General features: G+C 41.5%; 1 protein-coding gene across 1 annotated transcript; it reads right to left on the reverse strand.

Moving 5' to 3' along the window:
* Nucleotides 1–906: 906 nt before the first annotated feature.
* On the reverse strand, nt 907–12,848 carry nelfcd.L (negative elongation factor complex member C/D L homeolog). Its single transcript, XM_018234994.2, has 15 exons — nt 12,686–12,848; nt 10,656–10,768; nt 10,117–10,226; nt 8,298–8,407; nt 8,088–8,195; nt 7,253–7,405; nt 7,027–7,157; nt 6,481–6,646; nt 5,160–5,294; nt 4,396–4,535; nt 4,130–4,244; nt 3,846–3,941; nt 3,190–3,330; nt 2,691–2,820; nt 907–1,665 (listed from the first exon to the last, which is right to left on the reverse strand). The coding sequence occupies exons 1-15, from the start codon at nt 12,749–12,751 to the stop codon at nt 1,631–1,633; spliced, it is 1,749 nt and encodes a 582-aa protein (XP_018090483.1). The 5' UTR covers nt 12,752–12,848; the 3' UTR covers nt 907–1,630.
* Between the last annotated feature and the right edge of the window lie 8,625 nt (nt 12,849–21,473).

The following is a 21,473-nucleotide window of genomic DNA, read 5'->3' on the forward strand; positions in this document are numbered from 1 at the left end:
TTATTTTGTTTCATTGTTATTTGTACTTTATTTCACACGATGGGAGTGGTTTGATCAGGAGCCAATGAACCTGCCTGGAGAAAAACACACAGACACACGAAAGCTGCTCACAATGACACAATATGAATTATTTGTGAGGTTAATGTGAATTCTTCTGGTACCAAGATTCTGGACTATGTATCAGCAGGAGGAACATGGAAAGGGGTTAAACTTAAAGGGATATTGTTATGGGAAAACATGTTTTTTTCAAAACACATCAGTTAATAGTGCTGCTCCAGCAGAATTCTGCACTGAAATCCATTTCTCAAAAGAGCAAACAGATTTTTTTATATTCAATTTTGAAATCTGACATGTGGCTAGACATTTTGTCAATTTCCCAGCTGTCCCTGGTCATGTGACTTGTGCCTGCACTTTAGGAGAGAAATGCTTTCTGGCAGGCTGCTGTTTTTCCTTCTCAATGTAACTGAATGTGTCTCAGTGGGACATGGGATTTTACTATTGAGTGTTGTTCTCAGATCTACCAGGCAGTTGTTATCTTGTGTTAGGGAGCTGCTATCTGGTTACCTTCCCATTGTTCTTTTGTTTGGCTGCTGGCGGGAAAAAGGGAGGGGGTGATATCACTCCAACTTGCAGTACAGCAGTAAAGAGTGATTGAAGTTTATCAGAGCACAAGTCACATGACTTGGGGCAGCTGGGAAATTGACAATATGTCTAGCCACATGTCAGATTTCAAAATTGAATATAAAAAATCTTTGCTCTTTTGAGAAATGGATTTCAGTGCAGAATTCTGCTGGAGCAGCACTATTAACTGATTCATTTTGAAAAAAATTGATTTTCCCATGACAGTATCCCTTTCATGGTAACAGACAATAAATGTGAGTTCCTCCAAGAAAATAGGACAGCAAGTAAAAAAATACAAAATATTTATTAGGACATATTTGGCAAGGGCTCAGAAAAATAAAAAACCCCACAGCGGGAGACTTACAGCATAAATCTGCATGATGGAGCTGGGGGGTGAGGGGTCGCATGCTCACTGCACAAAACAGGAAGTGACACGTAGCAGAAGGGATGTCATGTGCTGCCGTGTGAGTGGCATCACTTCCTTTAGTTGAGAGGAGCAATTAGGTGCAGTCCCTAGGGTCGCACCGCACCTAAATACAAGATAATAAAACAAGGGGAGGCAAATGTTTGCCAGTATGCTAGATAAACACGTTACATACAAAGGGAAATGTATGAAGCACCCTTTTCAAAGAAATAAAAGCTTCTAAAATCAAACAGGATCATTTGATAGTGACCCACTGAAGGGAAGAAAAACTTCACGTTAGCCAATCCCTACGTTTGTTCCACATTATTGCAAACACAAATCTTAGATTATTTTATAATCTATTTACCAGATAAAAATACATTCACCAAACAGAAGGAAAAAGAATAAGTATAACTATAAGAATATTTATTAAAAAAAACACACACACACAACCACACATTTCTGTACAACCCCCCCCCCCCCCAACAATGCAGGTTTGTATATATACAGCACAACATTGGGCCCAAAACTTATTCCTGTACTGACTGGCGGATTCTGCTGAAAAAAGTCCTGCGTCCTTTGTGCTCGCGGCTCTCATCCTACTGGTCAGTTTATCATGATGAATTTTGATTTGCAGTGGACTACAAGAAATAAAACATTGAAATGTTAACTGAAGGATTTCATTTTGGAAGCACCTGTTAGGGTCAGTCCACACGAGCAGATTCGGGAAGATTAGTCGCCCCAGCGACAAATCTCCACTTCTTCGGGGCGACAAACGCCTTGCAGCTGCCCTCCGCCGACAAAAATCAAAATGGCCTGCAGCAATGCACACGTGGCGCTTCCTTTTCCGAAGTCGCCCGAAGTTTCCTTGTAAGGCGACTTCGGTAAACGAAGCACCGTGTGCATTGTAGCAGGCGATTTTTATTTAAGCCGGAGGAGGGCAGGGGGAAGGCTTTTTGATGAGATTATATATGTAGAAAAATGTTCAGTGTTATTGCAATAATGCAGTAATATTGGGGTAAACTTACCCAAACAAGCGAGGGATCCAGGTGCACAGACCCCAAACCTTCAGCTCAGGAAGGCAACATAGCAGATAATTGGATAATTGATAGTGATGGGCTGGCATTTTTTTTAGATGTAGTAAAAAAGTCTTTTTTTATTAGAGCAAAAACATCACAACAAAGGCCTTAAATAAAAAAGAACCAATCAGTCACATGTATCTAACTGCCAATCCAAATTGGGGGCAGTGATTGGAAATAGGCCAATGATAGGCATTCTTACATAGGCCAATCCACAGTATGATTACATGTCTATCAAAGGATTCATATATAAAAATACAATTACATAGTTAAAAATGGACGTTAAATAGCAGCATTATGTTTTGATTTAAATAACATATACGAAGTTCTAATGTTCAGTATGTATAGATTTAGGGTGACTATATTTATATTTTTACACAAAACAGGAAACATTATATTCGAAACAGGCGAAGCTGGGTCGACTAATCTCCCCGAATCTGCTCGTATAGACTGACCCTTAACGGGGAGGCTAACTACTTAACTCTTATCTGCTGATTATTCAGCTTTAACAAAAGATTGTTTTACATAAACACGTGACTCTATACACTGTCTGGCTGCCCATGAACTGAACAGGCAAAAATCCTTACCTATAAACTCAGTCACCGGATCATGTTCTCCTTCAGCTTTGATGGTCCCAGCAATACTATCGTTCTCCAGGATGGGGAGGAAAAGCTGTACGAAATCCGCAGTGTAAGGAGGTGCAATGACATCCAGGACCTATAGAGGGTTACACAGGGAATAGTGAAGAATAAAAGATAGTGGGACAGTTTAGGCCAGGGATCCCCAACCTTTTGAACCCTTGAACAACATTCAGAAGTTGGGGAGCAACACTAGCATGAAAAATGTTCTTGGGGTGCCAAATAAGGGCTGTGATTGGCCATTTAGTAGCCCCTATGTGGATTGTCAACCTACATTGAGGCTCTGTTTGGCAGTACATGTGGTTTTTATACAACCAAAACTAGCCTGGAATTCAAAAATAAGCACCTACTTTGAGGCCACTGGGAGCAACATCCAAGGGGTTGGAGAGCAACATGTTGCTCACGAGCTACTGGTTGGGGATCACTGGTTTGGGCTGGGAGAACTCACCTCTGTGACAAAGTATCGGATAAGAGAGATGTCTGTATCAAGCTTCTCCAGGCACCGGCGGATGTATGTGACCACAGGAAGGACATACCCACGACTCAGCAGGTGAACCATCCTGTCCAGCAACGTCTTCTTCAGTTCCAGCTAAACACAGAAATCAGGAGAGGAGTAAGTAGGCAGATCAGGGAAGGGAAACTTGAATCAATTTCAGAGCTGGTATACAGGGAATCTCTCCGATAAATATACACTATCCAGCATAATGAATTCCATCCAGGATGTGGCATCCTTGCAACAGGATCTTGACAAACTGGCAATCTGGGCAGCTAAGTGGCAAATGAGATTCAATGTTGATAAATGTAAAGTCATGCACCTGGGATGTAAGAATATCCACTTATACCCTTAATGGGACTGCACTAGGCAAATTCATTATAGAAAAGGACCTTGGAGCCCTTGTAGATGATAAACTTGGCTGTAGCAAGCAATGCCAGTCAGCAGCATCAAGGGCAAATAAGGTCTTGAGCTGTATTAAAAGGGGCAAAGATTCACGGGAGCAGGGGGTCATTCTTGCATTGTATAGAGCTCTGGTAAGGCCCCATCTAGAATATGCCGTACAGTTTTGGTCTCCAGTGCTCAAATGGGACATTATTGTAAGGACTTACCTGCTCCATGACATCGAGCTGTGAGTGCTCCGTCTCAAAGAGTTTAATGAGAAGCTGTAGGACCTGAGGGTGGAGCAGCTGGTGGCACGTACTAATCTGTAATAATAGGAGAATAGCTGGGATTTAGTCAGGGAAAAGAAAGGCTGAAGGAGGCAAGTACTGCCGTATAATAAAGATGCCTCAGAGTGAGCATTAAGTGAACCAGAAAACAACACGGAGTGTTTGTTTATTATTAAATCACACAATGGACACAATCTGCAGTTCATTGATGGGACATAAAGTACCTCATCTAGCAGTGCCAGGTGCACAGGGGTGTGATCTGTCTGCAGCTGGAAGTACCGCGGTTCTGACACAGTCCAATCGACCCACTTCAATACCCCCATTGCTACAACAGGGAACCTAATGCACAAACACAAAATCTTGCATAAGTTCTGAGTCCGGTCTGGGTAACAAAGGCACCCACAGTGATTAGCAAATATGACCCAGGGCAGGACACTGGGGCCACGGATGAAAGGGTCACATGATATTCGGCGATTACACCATGTCTTACCTGATGCATTGATACAGGGTGCTCAGTTCAGCCACCAGCTCGGACGCCCCCTTGTTCTCATTGCAGCACAAGTTATGGACGGTCTCAATAGCTTTAGAGGTTGACTTCAGTTCATCCTTGTTTATGTTCACTCTCTTGTTCTGCACAAGAGCACAGTATGGTCAGTGATGAAGATGCCCTACATCCCAAGCACAGACAGAAGCGCGTCCCCCTAACATGTAAAGTTATTTTAAATATCAAAGACTTAAAGGGGAACTCCACACAAACAAAACCTAAGCTTTTTGAAAAGTAAACATAATTTCAAGCAACTTTGCAATATACATCAATTAATAAATATGCAGACTTTTCATGATTTTTTAATGGGTTGGAACAGTTCCCTAAGCCTAGCCCCCTGCTCTCCTTCTGATCTGTCTGACTACTTTGCTGAGCTGGCTGACTACTGTTACTTTGTATCAACAGCCATCTGTCCTCAGCCTATATCCTCAAAAATTCTCTGCACACGTGATTTCAATAAGGAACATCACAGTGCTATGCATTGTGGGTTATGTAGTTCCTGCATGATGTCTGTGGAGAAGTTGTTACATCAGTGTTTAGTCCCTTTATCCCTGCCAGGATTTCAAATGATGCAGAAAGGGAAGAACTGTTAAACAGCTGGATTTCATTTATTTATACTTTTTGATGAAACAGGTAACTGTGATGGGTATGTTAGGGGTTTCTTTGTTACGTGGGCTGGCTCTAGTGGTCCCAGACTGCTCCCAACAAACCTTTTTCCATGTTTCCACCACACTGGCAGCATACGCTAAGATATGGATGTACTTGTGCTTGTGGTCCTGGTTTATCTTAGCGCCTGGTTTGAATAGAGACTGCATGAAGAGATCCAGGAAAGCCGGCACCCGGATCTACAGGAGAATGAACAAATACAGATCTAAGTGGGTCTCTAATGTTAAACGGTTATGTTAAAATCGGTAATTAAGGAAGTTCCTGAAATTTCTTTTTGGAATCACACTGCCATACACAATACTGTAGTTTGCCTGCCGTACATTAAAAGGATTCTGTCATGATCTATATGGTGTTGTTTTTTTTTTTTAATTACACTGTTAACCAGCAAGTGTATTTATTTGTAATATTGGTGTGTAGGCGCCATCTCAGGTCATGTGCTTTCAGAAAGAGCCAGTGCTGCACTATGGAACTACTTTCTGGCAGGTTGTTGTTTCTCCTATTCAATGTTAATGAATGTGTCTCAGTGGGACCTGGATTTTACTATTGAGGTTCTTAGATCTACCAGGGAGCTGTTATCTTGTGTTAGGGAGCTGCTATCTGCTTACCTTCCCATTGTTCTGTTGTTAGGCTACTGGGGGAGGGGGTGCTATCACTCCAACTTGCAGTACAGCAGTAAAGAGTGAATGAAGTTTATCAGAACACAAATCACGTGACTGGGGGCAGCTGGGAAACTGACAATATGACTAGCCCCATGTCAGATTTCAAAATTAAAAAAATCTGTTTGCTCTTTTGACAAACGGATTTCAGTGCAGAATTTTGCTGGAGCAGAAAAAAATCATTTTTCCCATGACAGTATCTCTTTAATCACGTTGGCAATATTCTGTAGTTTAAACACTGTTTAAATGGCAGTATGGATATGTAAAACTTAAGGTGGCCATACACGGGCAGATTTAAGCTGCCAATATCGGTCCTTTAGGCCGATTCAGCAGCTTATCTGCCCATGTGTGGGGGCTCCCGGCGGGTACTGCTGATCGATATCAGGCCAAAAATCGGCCAGATGTCAGTCAAGTTTGATTTTTTGTACGATCCAGGACTGCATCGGCTAGTTGATGCAGTCCTGTGACCCGTCGGAGCCCATTCGTAGTATTGTAACCCGATCGTTCGGCCCCATCCAATATTGCCCAGTCGTTAGTGGGCATATCAGGTTAAGATCTGCTCATTTGGCAACCCTGATATAAAAGTGTATGGCCACCTTTACAGGCTTGCCTACCAGACCAGTTTTCTCCAATAGCCCTAACTTTCACCATCCATACTCAGGGGGTACCGAGCCCCAGAAGCCAATGAAACAGAGTTGGCAAGTCATACCAGCTCTACAGGAGGAGAGTCCATGCTTGTGAACATCTTGTAAAGCACTGTGATATCGGCTGGATTTAGGGCTCCCTTGGACAGCATAGCTCCCAGCGCCTGACATGCCCGAGGGTAAGAAGCAGCAGAGCCCAATGCCAATGTGATCTGACTGACATCATGGCCCCTGTGAAATAAGAACATTTGTTTTGTAATGTGTTTAAGTATTCCTGCACTTGTCTAATCTACATCAGGAATGCCCAACCACTTCACAAGTGTGAAGAGACACAGATAGGGGCGGTTCACCTATAAGTTGACTTTTAGTATGTTATAGAGTGGCTAATTCTAGGCAACTTTTTGCAAGGCTACAAATATATTGTTATTGTTACTTTTTTATTACTCATCTTGCTATTCAGCCCCTCTCCTATTGATAATCCAGTCTCTTATTCAAATCAGTGAATGATTGCTAGGGTGATTTGGACCCTAGAAACCAGATTGCAGAAATTGCAAACTGGGTAGGTTTTGAATAAGAAGCAAAATAACTCAAAAACCCACAAATGTTCTTACTTTTCATGTGCAAATCTCTGCACCTCCTGTGCAATTCTTCTCATTGCTGATCCTCCCTGCTCCTCCTGTGACAGGATAGACATGATGGCCTGAGCAAACAAGTACGTGTGCTCACCATGACACACCATCTTCTGCAGGGGCACAGATAAAAAACAGGCTTTATGCTTTACACACTACATTTGCACAACACCCCCCAATGTTGCATAAATGGTTTAAATATATGTACTGCAAACTCGGGGAGGGTTTTCTCCAAGTTCTCTTCTCCTCCATCCAGAATAGTGGCCAGGGAAGTACGAAGAACCCTGGAAAAGACTTCCAGTTGCTGGCACGCTGTGGAGACGCTGGTAATTTCACCCTGGTACCCGGCATCTGAGATTAGCTGTGAAATGGGAAAAAAGAGGTGACATGTTCTGGTAAAGGTGCTGCAGGTGCTTCTGTCTTACAATTCATTCTCCAGACGCTTTATAAATTCCTGTCGAGAAGATGGAGTACAGTTTTGAGGGTCCAGGGTGACTAAGCTAAAGGCTTAAAGGAGAAGGAAAGGCTTGCAGCACTTGGGGGTGCCAAATGTTAGGCACCCCCCAAGTGATTGTATTGACTTACCCGAAACCCCTGGGCCGGTGGTCCTATAAGCAGAAAACTGCACCGGCCCGGGGTTATACCGGTGAGCACCACGTAGCAATCTTCTTCCTTCGCGTGGCTGCACATGCGCAGTAGAACGAAAAGACAAAATTTAACTAAAAAGTCGGTTATTTCGTTTAACTGTGCATGCACTTGCCCCGGGAAATTAGAAGAAAGAAAAAGACGGAAGTGGATCGCTCCGTGGTGCTCACTGGTATAACCCCGGGCCAGTCAGTTTTCTGCTGATAGGAGCACCGGCCCAGGGTTTCAGGTAAGTAAATACATTCACTTGGGGGTGCCTAACATTTGGCACCCCCAAGTGCAAAAAGACTTTCCTTCTCCTTTAAAGGCTTGGGAGATCTCGCAAAAGCTTCAGACCAGAGAACTGGAGAAGAGGTGATGGTGGAGAGGGTTTCAGCCTCATCTACTATGTAACTCACCTTGACAGTGAAGTTAAGCATCAGGCAGTCTGGATGGGCCTCTGCCAGTTTGTAGAAAAGATCTCTCCATGTGGTGTGGGCAATCATCTGCTCCAACCAGGCTGGGGTCTGCACAAAAACACAATAAACAACGAACGTTGCCAAAATACAGAACAAAAGGCATCATGATGTCTAGTCTACAACCTCCAACACAGGAAACAATGTTATTACCTCTCCTTCCTCTGTAAAGATGGAGTCGGCTTTCCTTGGGTCAAAGTGTTTTATCAGCAAACTCTTCAAATGGTTTTCCACCGTCTCTTGTACCTGTGCGGGTTCCACACCTGCAGCCAAACACAGACAGGTATTTCTGAGGTTACAAAGAAAGCTTTCTGGGACTTAAATAGTATGGAATGTAGTAGAGATGCATCAAATCCACAATTTTGGGATTTGGCTGAACCTCCCCGAATCCCTTGTGAAAGATTTGGCAGAATTCAAACCAAATTTCCATATACAAATTAGGGGTGGGAAGGGGTAAAGAGAACAATGCACTGCACTTCTTGTTAAAAATTTATTGATTTTTGTGATGAAACGCCACATTTTAAGGATTCGGTTTGGCCAGGCAGGAGGATTTGTCTGAATCCTGATGAAAAAGGCAGAATACCAAACGGAATCCTGGATTAGGTGCACCGCTAGAATGTAGCACAGGTATTATAAAGGTCTATTACATAGAAACCCCTTATGCAGAATACTTACCAGTGCCATTCCTACAGTTCATTATTTTTTTTTAAAAAAAGCCTTCATTTTGGCCGAAACTGCCGTTCTTTCATAATAAAACCATATTCCAGATGGATAAAGATGGCAAAGGAACTGTACTGAATGTTTTAATACAACTGAGAGCCCCCTATCTAAACAAACCAATAACATATCCAAAAGTGGGAAGTGATGTATCTGACCAAATCTGACTGATTTTCCTACTTTGAAAGATGGGCCACAATCAGTGAATATTCTGTTCTAATGACAAAAGAGCAGATTGGGGAAGACCAGCTGTACAATATATGTTTTTCTGACACACCTGACCAGGTAATCTTTATTTCATACAAAAATTGTTACTTTCTTAAAGGGGTATTTCACTATTACATTTACTAGTCGGGTAATACAGACAGTGATATTCTGAGACAGACGTTCGTCATGTTTTATTTTTGTGGCTTATGAATGATTTAGCTGTTTGTTCAATAGCTCTCCAATTTGGACTTTCAGCAGCTATCTGGTTGCTAGGGTCCTATTGCCCTGAGCAACAAGCCAGTAATTTGAGAGACTGGAATGTTAATAGGGGAGGCCAGAGAAACATAGGGAATACAAAGTATCAGTAACCATAATAAGCAATGGGTTTAGCTTAATGGTGTTCTCCTTAAAGGAGAACTAAAGCCTAACTAAAGAAGTAGGTAGAAATGTTGTACATGATGTTGTGCTTCTGTACCAGCCCAAGGCAACCACAGCCCTTTAGCAGTAAAGATCTGTGTCTCCAAAGATGCCCCAGTAGCTTCCCATCTTCTTTTCTGCTGATTCACTGCACATGCTCTGTGCTGCTGTCACTTACTGAGCTTAGGGACCCACTCACAATATACAGTACACATAGAATAGAAATGTCACAATATAAGGCTGATTAGTAATAAATACAGATAATTACTACATGACAGCACAGAAACCAGTGCAATTAGCATCAGAATTTAATAATCAGCAAACCTGTAGCATCAGCTTATATTACAGGGGAAGCTCATTTTCTGCTGGATAATTAGTGACGACCCCTAAGCTTAGCTTCTCAACAGCTGCTCAGAGCCCACTGAGCATGTGAGTGTCACAGACACTTTCCAAGATGGTGACCCCCTGTGACAAGTTTGAAGTCCTGGATCATTGCTGCTATTGACAAGCTGAAACTCTAGGCTGGTGCAATACGTTCAGTATATCAAATATGCAATTTTTAGCCACATTCATGTTTAGGGTTTAGTTCTCCTAAACACAGAGCACAGGGAGTGAGCTAGTGCATCTGTACCTGAGTGGATGAGCCATTCTGCCAGCAAATTTACAGTCTGTGCCACGGCACTATAATTCTCCGACAGAAGCTGGATCACATTTTCTGGCGATCCACCAGACTGAAAATACCTGGAATTCATATGCAATAAGTTAATGTAAGATCAAGCCAAATCTGTATCAGGAACAGGAGGGGTTCTGGTTTTGAAACAAGTAATGTTTACTCTATAGTTCAGGATTGTCCAGTCAACAGTTGCACTGCAACTCCCACCATCCCACTGGCAATCCAATGTTCTAGGAGTTGTATTCAGCAACAGCTGAAGGTTTTCAGGTTGAAACGCTGTCTATGCTGTTAATGCCAAATGTCAGACTCCCCCTTTCACCAGATTTACCCCCTCAATTTCACAAATTAATTGCATATGTGATTCTCGGATATTACTTTGCCCTCATACTCTGTGCCCCTCATCAATCCATCTCAGCTCTCTTTCGTCTACCATTTGGTTCTGTTCCCTGCACCCTTCAGCCTCCTCAAGAAGCCTAGGTGGCCCCGGTGCCTATCACCTCTTCAGTGTGTTGAAAATGGCAGGTTCCATGATATAGTCCCGGGTGGAGAATTTCTGCAAACATTCCTGCTGCACCTCTGCATCGTCTTCTCCTTCACCATAGTCTTCATCCTACCACAGTAAGAATTCAGCATGAAGAGATTTTAAATTCTGCCCAACTTTCACTTACATCCCTGCCTGTCTTTCCCCAATATATCTACTCCCTCTGGCACTTATATATAGATATATACCCCCCCAACCTGTCTGTCTCTCTTCAATATATATATGAAGAGAGACAGACAGATTGCTCCACAAAAAAATAAATTATATATATATATATATATATATATATATATATATATATATATATATATATATATATATATATATAGAAAGGCATAAGGAACGCACAACCTTATATCCATATTCACCCTGGGTGCCAGTCAAAGTTTAAATAGTAGAATTGCAGCAGACGACGGCACTCCTAGGAATTTGACCAAAACAGCTGTATTATGAATCAAAAGTGAGGTTTAATACATCCATGTATTAAACCTCACTTTTGATTCATAATACAGCTGTTTTGGTCAAATTCCTAGGAGTGCCGTCGTCTGCTGCAATTCTATATATATATATATATATATATATATATATATATATATATATATATATATATATACTTACTTGGTAAGGGCAGCACTCCGCCTTTGCAGCATTCCTCGGGTGCACGGTAATGTGTAGTATAAGCAAAAAGAAAACCAGCAACACCGAGATCTCTTGTGATATAATCAATTTATATTGTGAAATCACATGCAAGCCGACGTGACGTTTCGGTCCACACAGGGACCTTTATCCCTGTGTGAACCGAAACGTCACGTCGGCTTGCATGTGATTTCACAATATAAATTGATTATATCACAAGAGATCTCGGTGTTGCTGGTCTTCTTTTTGCTTATATATATATATATATATATATATATATATATATATATATATATATATATATATATACACACACATATATATACATACATGTGCCACAATCCCTGCCTGTCTCTACCAAGTATGTGTTTTTGTACCCCTATCTCTCCAATATATAAATATATCCCCGATATATAAATAACCAAATACCTGCCTGTCTCACCCTAATATATATATATATATATATATATATATATATATATATATATATATATATATATATATATATATATACTCAGGGGTGTAACTACAGAGGAAGTAGACACTGCAGCTGCAGGAGGGCAGGAGGTATAGGGAACCCATGAAGCCCTAATTCATATATAAATTCAATATTTATTGGGGTTGTTCACCTTCAAACAACTACTTGGTTTCAGATAGATCACCAGAAATAATGACTTTTTCCAATGATTTTCTATTTTCTATGTCTGACGGTTTTTCTAATATTGAAGTGTAAAGTGTCATTTCTCTCTTTCCGAAGCAGCTCTGGGAAGGGGTTCGCCGACCCTGTAAACTGTTCTAAATGGATACATTTATTTATCTATTACTTATCTTTGTCCCTGCTGAGCAAAATCCCTGAGTTTCATTACAGGCAGCTGTTAGAATTGATACAATAGTTGCTGATACCCCAGAGATGCTGCTGAGAAATGGATCAACTAACATTGATAGTTGATCTGCAGCTGAATTACTGAGTTGCCAGACTCAAACACCAGAGACACGAAGATTCAACTTTAAACTTAGATTTTGGAAAAAACTTAAAAAATAAATAATGGAAAGTAATTGAAAAAAGTCTTTATTTCTGGGGAACAATCTGAAAACAACTGAACTGAAAAAAGTGTTTGGAAGGTGAACAACCTCATTAATATCTAGTTCCACTCCCCCCTAACTTGATCGCCCTCTCCCCAAAGCCAAGACTGTCCCTAATTCCTCTCTCCCCAGGACTTCCCTGTTTCTCATAGGAATGTGGCTACAAGATATCTGCACCTAAACCCTTCCCCCTACTCCACTTCTGTCTCTCACTTCCCGTCTCTCTGTCCCTCAAATGAGGCCTCTCCCAGCAATACCAGTACGTACCAATCCCCTGTCCTCCCAGTCTCCGACTATCCCTCCAGTCCCCCCCATGAAAAATTCCGCATCCATCACTCTCGGTTTTTCGGCTCCCCAAATCCCGGGAGATTTTTTGCTTTCTCTCTAGGTCGCGCCTTGGCGCAGATGGATGACGTACTTCCGGCGTTCTGTCAAACATGGACCTATGCGCCCCTAGCGACAACGTGGCAGAATGCAGGCAGATAGGAAGAGACGGAAATGGGGTACTATGATTCTGTTTGACTCATTGTTATACATTACATGGGGTTATTCCTCCATCATCCCTGCCCTGTGCATCTCATGTTGGGGAGGGGAATGTTATAATTATGTTGGGGGAAGTTTATGTTATGTTATGGGAGTTATGTTATGTATAGGAAGTTTCTCAACCACTTCCACTGCATAAAGGGGGTGGTTCACCTTTAAGAACTTTTAGTATTTTATAGCATTGACAATTCTAGGCATTTTCTCAATTGCTCTTCATTATTTCTTTTTAATAGTGTTTTAATTATTTGCTTTCTTCTTCTGACTCTTTCCAGCTTTCAAATGGGGGGGTCACTGACCCCATCTAAATTACAAAAGCTCTGTAAGGCTCCAAATCTATTGTTGTTGCTACTTTTTATTACTTTTATTTCTATTCAGGCCTCTCCTGTTCATTTTACGGTCCCTTTTTAAATCAACGCATGGTTGCTAGGGGAATTTGGACCCTAGCAACCAGATTGCTGAAATTACAAACTGGAGAGCTGCTGAATAAAAAGCTCAATAACCACAAATAATAAAAAATGAAAACCGAATGCAAATTGTCTCGCAACATCCCTCTCTACATCATACTAAAAGTTAATTTATGGTGAAGAAGCCCTTTAAAACCTCAACTACATACCTCCCAACATTTAGGAAACAGAAACAGAGGGACAAAAATATTTGACGCGCGTGACGCGGGATTTTTTTTGTGGCCACCATGTTCATTTGACATAATTTGGCAGGTTATGAAAGTTTGAACACATTTCTGTGGTTTTTATATGTTATTACAGTTTTGCAAATAAAGGTGAATTGCCCTTTCAGCTGTGAGTCTTCGTTCTTATCTTATCAAACTGTTACAAAAGTATCTTAAGTATCTATTCTGGGCTGTCTGCAAGACCCAATTAAGTTAGAAACTTTGTATCTGTTTCTGGCTGTTCAGCGCAGCAGATCAAAGAGAAACTCTGGACTTATCAGTACAAATCCATGACAGCGGGTTGAGCTGTCAAAAGCGGGATTGTCTCGCTCAAAACGGGACAGTTGGGCAACTACAGCCAGGACTCCCCAGTATTTATTCTGGCCTGGAACAAATATGAGAGGGTTCCTGCTGGCTCTAATGTTGGGGTACAGCAGCTCCCACATATAGTGTCAGTAGGCAGAGTCTGTAGTGCAATACCCTCACTCTCCTCTAATTCAGATCTTTTAGTCCATATTTTCCCACTTTTCTCCCCCTTCCCTATTTCATTATCTCAAAAATTGCAAATTTGCCTTTACTTGTATTTGCTCAAATTTCCCATATTTTCTTCTAACTCCTTTCTTGAACTTTTAGTATGTTATAGAATGGACAATTCTAAGCAACTTTTCCATTGGTTTTCCTTATTTAATTTTTTTTATATAGTTTTTGGATTATTTGCCTTTTTCTTCTTTCCAGCTTTCAAATGGGGGTCACTGACCCCATCTAAAAAAACAAAAGCTCTGTGAGGCTGCAAATGTATTGTTGCTAATTTTTATTACTTATCTGTTTATTCAGACCTAACCTATTCATATTTCAGTCTCTAATTCCAATCAATGCATGGTTGCTAGGGTAATTTAGACCCTAGCAACCAGCAAACTGCTGAATAAAATAATTAAAAAGACATAAATAAAAAAATAAATAAATAAAACCAATTGCAAAGTGTGTCGATTAACACTCTCTACATCATACTAAATGTTAATGTAAAGGTGAACAATCCCTTGAAGTCCTGAATAATCCATTTGTACTATGTGTTTACCGCTGACCCCCCCCCAGGAATCTCTGTGACAGAAGGGTAATGCTCCAGCCTTGCTATGAGACAAACCAGGGATGGGGATAAGAGGAGCAACAAGAAATGCAAACTTCTATCAGACTTTAATTGGTGTTTGTGTCCCATGTGGTGTAAATTACCTTTCAGAAAGGAATTGGGCAGTAGGTAAGGATACAGATAACCCCACAGGCCTCTAGTTGGGTCTAGTTCAATCTAATGAACACTGAGTGGAGGGTATCAGCTGGGCACCCTGTTCAAATCGAATGAGCACGAAGTGGGGAGTTTCACTTTATCCTCCAGATCAGGGGTCCCCAACCCCAGGCCATTGCCCCGAACTGGGCCACCGAGTCCCCATCAGACGCTGATGAACCAAATTTGACACGGATGCACCAGAATTTCACGCGGCGTGCCCAAATTTCATGTGGTTGATGCAATTGGTGCCCCCTCTCCCAGTCCTTGCAAAAAAATTATGGCTTTACACCATACACCATTTACACCATTCCCTGGGGCAAAAAAGTTTGGAGGCCACTGCTCCATATGGTTTTTGTTTGGAGAAAGTAGTAAAACTTCAGTCCATACTGTTCCTGTTCCCAAGTGTTAGGTAGTATGAATTGCCATTGGCTTTGTCTGCAATGACCTGATGAAACAAGATGGAGTGGTTCCTGAATACTGCCTGTCTTGATCAATATTCGATGGCGGTGGAGCGATGGAGAGGCAAAGGAGGGTAAGATGGGAACGCCTGGAGCCTAGATGAAAAAGGCGAACCAACTCTCCATGGACGCAGAATGAGTATGTGTGTCAATATAAGAAAGGACAAAAAAAACCAATGCCATATAAGGACTGTATGGGGAGTAGTACAACAATGTGACAGAGATCTTCGTTGCTAAGGAAAGATACCCATAACTACCTGTAGATATCAGGGTTTTAGATTTAAGCCATAAGTGGTTATTATCAAAGAACAAGATTATAGAACATGACACTAGTACAGAATTGCTGTGTCGTAGAAGAAGCTCAAGGTTAAAGGCTATTCTGTTATTAGAATGTAGAATGTTTGCACAGAACAAGGAATACATCTGTTGTCTCATGTCATAAGTATAAGCAAGGCCAAGAAAGACACATATAGTTTCAGAAGCTACAGCATAGATACCATTCTGGACACTGTGCTGACACAGTAGTTGTACCTTATTTGGCTATTGTACTGAGACTGTGAGTCTGTCCCTAAGATGGAAATAGTGACACAGTTATGCTAAAACAAGAATGATGATTGGATGCCTCTGGATCAGCCCCATGGAAGAAGAAATGGTTAAATAGTCATCTGTTGTATTGCTAATTGTTCCCTCAACGTCCTCACGAGCTTTCAGATATTTAAGCAGGATTAGCTTTTTGATTTAATCTAACTTTTCAGTAGGGATGCACCGAATCCACTATTTTGGATTCGGCCGAACACCCGAATCCTTCTCGAAAAATTCGGCCGAATACCGAACCAAATCCGAATATGCATATGTAAATTAGGGGTGGGACAGGGAAACCACTTTTTACTTCCTTGTTTTGTGACAAAATTTCTCGTGATTTCCCTCCAATTACGATTCGGATTTGGTTTGGCCGGGCAGAAGGATTCGGCCGAATCCCGAACCGAATCCTAGATTCGGTGCATCCCTACTTTTCAGTAATACCCACTAATAGAGACATTATACTTGTTTATTGACCTGCTTTCTTATAATGGCTACATATAGCTCTGTACTAATTTAACGATTCATAAGCAATTGCTAATAATAGTAGAGGAACGATAGATTGAAGGACTGAACATTTGGATACAAATTAACAGCTGTGAAGCTAGTGGTTACAATAATTCGGTTGGCAACGGTGTGCTCTTTTAGTAACATTGTTTTTTCCTTGATCAGATAAAGACGCACAATATATATACACAGAGGTGTTTTATGGCTTTAATAACACAGGTATATTGTTACGCTACACGGAACATTGGATTCCAGGGACTCCCGTTCGATGTTTTCTTTATCACTTGACCAACAACATTGTGATTGCTATATTTGAATTTGCAGTTTAGACCTCACACTTCATATGAGATTCCAGGTTGGCTAATTCGTAATTTACGTTTACACTACCCTACCTATGGAAAAATTACACATCACACAATACCGACACGTCACGGCCGCTCCCGTCACTCTGTATAGGTGCCCTATACATGAATTGCTGTTCCACTTTAAGAAAGGCTGGTGTTCCAGCCGAAAAGTCAGTTTTTGTGCCCACATTAAATAGTTAAAGACTTTTGCTTTTTTTTCTAAGACCTGTGTGTGCATCTTGTTTGGACTGGCTGAAAGTCAGGCAGATCGATCGGGCAGGGTTAAAAATCCTGTTGGATCTCGGCCGCATCTATTCGTTGATGTGGACATGCGGTCTGACCGTCCATTTGGCCTCAATCGGCTAAGCCCGATATCGCCCACTTCAATGTGGGCAAATCGGGGAGAGATTCTCTCGTTTGTCAACTTCCCCAAACAAGCGGATCTCCCTGTGTATGGCCACCTTAAAATGAGATTTCCAATCACATCCATCTTTCAACAGCCAAAAGGTTCGGCATTGTTGTGGAGAAGCCATGTTATTAGAAACATAAGTATAAAGCTGGCCATAGACGCAAAGATCTGATCGTACGAATCGAGGATTCGTACGATTTTCGAACCGTGTGGAGAGTCCCGACATTTTTCGTCCGGCGGAGATCGGTCGTTTGGTTGATCGGACAATTTCTGTCGGCTGCCGATAATATCTCTGCGTGTATTGCCGATCGTACACGCAGTGGGAGACTGTCACTAGCTTTGGTTGGACATAGATATCGTACGATTGCTGTTAGGGGCAGAACATTGCTGATCTGTTCTTTAACTAATCTGACTGGTAAGACTTTGATCTGAATGGTTAGTGGCGGGTCGGGAGATGGGAAAGTCCGATCGTACGATGATTCGTACGATCGGATCTTTGCATCTATGGCCAGCTTAAGGAACACCTACAGCATTCAGCTCTCTGAATTTGGTTTATGGGCCCCGATGAAGTGCCACACAGGACTATTTGGGCCCTAAAGGCAGCTCTGTGAAGGTCCCCTTCCCCTAGAACTATGCAACAGCCCATGAAACACTATCACATGTATAACTCTATTCCAAGGACTGAGGATTTGATTTCATGATGCAACATAGTTAAAGTCCCTGCTATTAATCTACGGACAGACATGAGTTTAAGAATCTAAGATCTCTGATGTTGCAGTTTAGGGAACCTTAATAAGATAGCTATGTATCTAATAACATTAGGAAAACCCCTAAAAAAAATCTAACTTATATAAAGAGAAGTATAAAAAGTAGTTTGGCTCCCCCTAGTGCTGATGTAGCATAACATTTATGAATAAATGATAGACACTGATAAACATGTTTCCCTTTCCCATGTTTTAATTCTGTTCTTACATCTTGCAATGTTTATCCTTCAGTCCTCTCCTCCAGGCTCCAAACTAACAAATCCCATTAACCAGTTAGGGGTTGCACAGAAGTGCAGAGGGTTAAAGGTTCAAAGCAGCACAGGGCTATGTATTAAATAGGTCCATTGTACTGTATATGGAATTACGGTTTTATTTACCTTTCATTTCAGACGCATCAGTTAATAGTTCTGCTCCAGCAGAATTGTGCACTGAAATCCATTTCTCAATATATTTAATTTTGAAATCAGACATGGGGCTAGACATATTGTCAGCTTCCCAGCTGCCCCAAGTCATGTGACTTGTGCTCTGATAAACTTCAGTCACTCTTTACTGCTAGTAGGAGTGATATAGGACTGCAAGATATTTTTTTCCTGCATGAATATGAACCAAGGAATATAATTTTACACATTTTCTACATTTCATATACAATAATCAGGGATAGTTTCAAACCCTGTTTGTGTAATTTAAAAGGTTGGAATATCCATTGACTTATTTTTGGTTTATATGTCGCTGGTATAAGACATTTATGATTGGATGATATTGGAGTTGAATTGCTCCTACTGATGAGGCACCATTCAGTTGCAACACTGTCACAAATAGTACCGGATCCAAATTAAATTGGGCATGCCTTTTTTGGAACGCATGAAACTGCAAAAACATTGTCATATTCAATAAAAACACTTTCCTTTCCTGTATCTCTAAGGGCAGAGACAGACGAAAAGAACTTCCTCCCTGCCGGCTAGAATCTAAATCGCCAGTGGGATGGCACTCTGAGCACTTCGTTTTTGAAAGTCACCTAAAGTTTCCTCGTGAGGCAACTTCGGAAAACGAAGAGCTCCAAGTGCCATCCTTTTGGCGATTTAGATTCTAGCCGGCGGGGAGGCAGCTCGGGGAGATTAGGCGCCCAAAGATGCAATTTGTTGCCAGGTGACTAAGAGCAGAGACACGCTCAGATTCGGGGAGATTTATTCGCCCACGAATCTCTTCTTCTTCTTCAGGGCAACTAATCTCCCAAACTGCCTCCCTCCAGCTAAAGTGTAACCCGCCGGCGGGATCAGTGTGCTTCATTTTCCAAAACCACCCAAAGTTGTCTCACGAGGAAACTTCAGACGACTTCGGAAAAGAAGAGCTCCAAGAGCCATCCTGCTGGCAATTTAGATTCTAGCTGGCAGAAGGCAGTTCAGGGAGATTAGTCGCCCCGAGGCGATTATCACTGGGCGTCTAAATCTCCCTGAATCTGAGCGTCTCTGCCCTTAATCTCCCCGAATCTTCTCATCTGTTTCTGCCCTAAGCTTCTGGAATTCTTTGTGTAAAACAGACTGACATTCTCTCTCTCTCTTTAGGCCCCATGACACACCACAAAATGGTCTTCATGCACAACTTTCAACCGATACAGCTGTATAGCGACTCACAAATGGCCTGTTATTTTTAAATGTTGAAACCACATTTTATACACCAAACAGCTAAGAGTATCACGGCACTTAGCCTAAAATGATGTCCTCAGGTGGAGCACTCAGTGTCAAGTTCTAGACTGGCGCTGGAGGAAACATCAGGACAAGGACTATTGATCAGAAGTATGCCGTTTTTTGGCCAAGCAGCAGCCCACATTACCAGGCACGGTTGGCCGGAGAGGTGTATGTGATGCCAATACTGGCTGCCCTTTCCACATCTGAGACTGCAACCTGTAGCCCTCAAAAAGCCATTTGCTTGACCATGGTCATTGCACTCGGGATCAAAGATCTCTGGTTAGGTTTTAGGCTTACCTGTGCTATTTAAGGGACTGGTTCACCTTCCAAACACTTTTTACACTTCAGTGTTTTTAAGATTGTTCACCAAAAATAAAGACTTTTTTTCAATTTCTTTTCATTTTTTATTTCATATTTCTCCAAAATTGAAGTTAAAAGTTGAATTTTCCAGTCTCTGATGTTTGAGACTGGCAGCTCAGTGATCCAGGAACACATTCGGAACTGCTACAATTTGATACATTTAGTGGCAACTTTAGTTGATCCATTTCTCAGCAGTATCTTTAGAATATTAACAACTATTGTATCAATTCTAACAGCTGCGTATAATAAAACTAATTGTCAACTAAATGTATCAATTTAGAACAGTTGCAGAGTCAGCGACCCCCTCCCAGAGCTGCTATAGAAGGTGAAAAATTAAACTTTACACTTCAATATTAGAAAATCTATCACAAATAGAAACTAATTGCAGAAAGTCCCTGTTTCTGGTGAACTATATAAAAACAACTAAACTGGAAAGCGATTTGAAGGCGAACAACACCCAGCTCAAAATGCAAAAGCCACAGGGACTTAAAAAAAAGGTGGTTTTACATCAGTGCTTTGTACAGGTATGGGACCTGTTATCCAGAATGCTCGGGACCTGGGGGTTTTCCAGATAATGTATGTTTCCATAATTTGGATCTTAATACCTTAAGTCTACTAGAAAATCATGTAAACATGAAATAAATCCAACAGGCTGGTTTTGCCTCCAATAAGGATTGATTATATCTTAGTTTGGATCAATTACAAGGTACTGTTTTATTATTACAGAAATCATTTTTAAAAATCTGGATTATTTGATTATAATGGTGTCTATGGGAGACAGCCTTTCTTTAATTCAGAGCTTTCTGGATAACGGATTTCCGGATAACAGATCCCATAACTGTAGTATGAAGCTGCCTTCTGTTATCAGAAGGCTATTTATTACCTTCTGTCAAACTAATGGAAATATAACAGTAACTTTGATGGCGGAGGGAAAATGAGCTGGGGATGTTTCCATGGTTTGGGGCCCCTGGTTCCAATCAAACCTTAAATCTACGGGGTGCGACATTCTGACAATTCTGTGCATCCAACTTTGGAACAGTTTAGGGAAACACAAAGCCAGGTCCATACAGAATGGGTTTGCTGAGATGTGCAGAACCTGACCTCATCTGAATCCGTGAGATGAAACTGGAACCCCTAATGTGAGACAGGCTTGATCCCCAACATCACTACTGCTCTTGTGACCGTGTGAAAGTAACTCCAAGCAAACATCTAGCAGGGACTGGCTTGGGAATGAGATTTTGAATAGTCCAGTGTTTTTGGTAATGTAGTGGCTATACTCCTTGACCTTGCAACAGCCTTTCAGGAGCTCTCCTCCCAATGTTCCCTGCTCTTTATCACACAACCCTGTCCTGATTTTCCTCTTAACTTTGAAATAAGTCTTCCAGTGTATCCTAAAATACATCAAGGCTTTGACTTTATCTGTATACTTATAAGCCAGTGTCGGACTGGCCCACTGGGAT

Source organism: Xenopus laevis, chromosome 9_10L (assembly GCF_017654675.1).
Source record: "Xenopus laevis strain J_2021 chromosome 9_10L, Xenopus_laevis_v10.1, whole genome shotgun sequence".
Lineage (NCBI taxonomy): Eukaryota > Metazoa > Chordata > Amphibia > Anura > Pipidae > Xenopus > Xenopus laevis.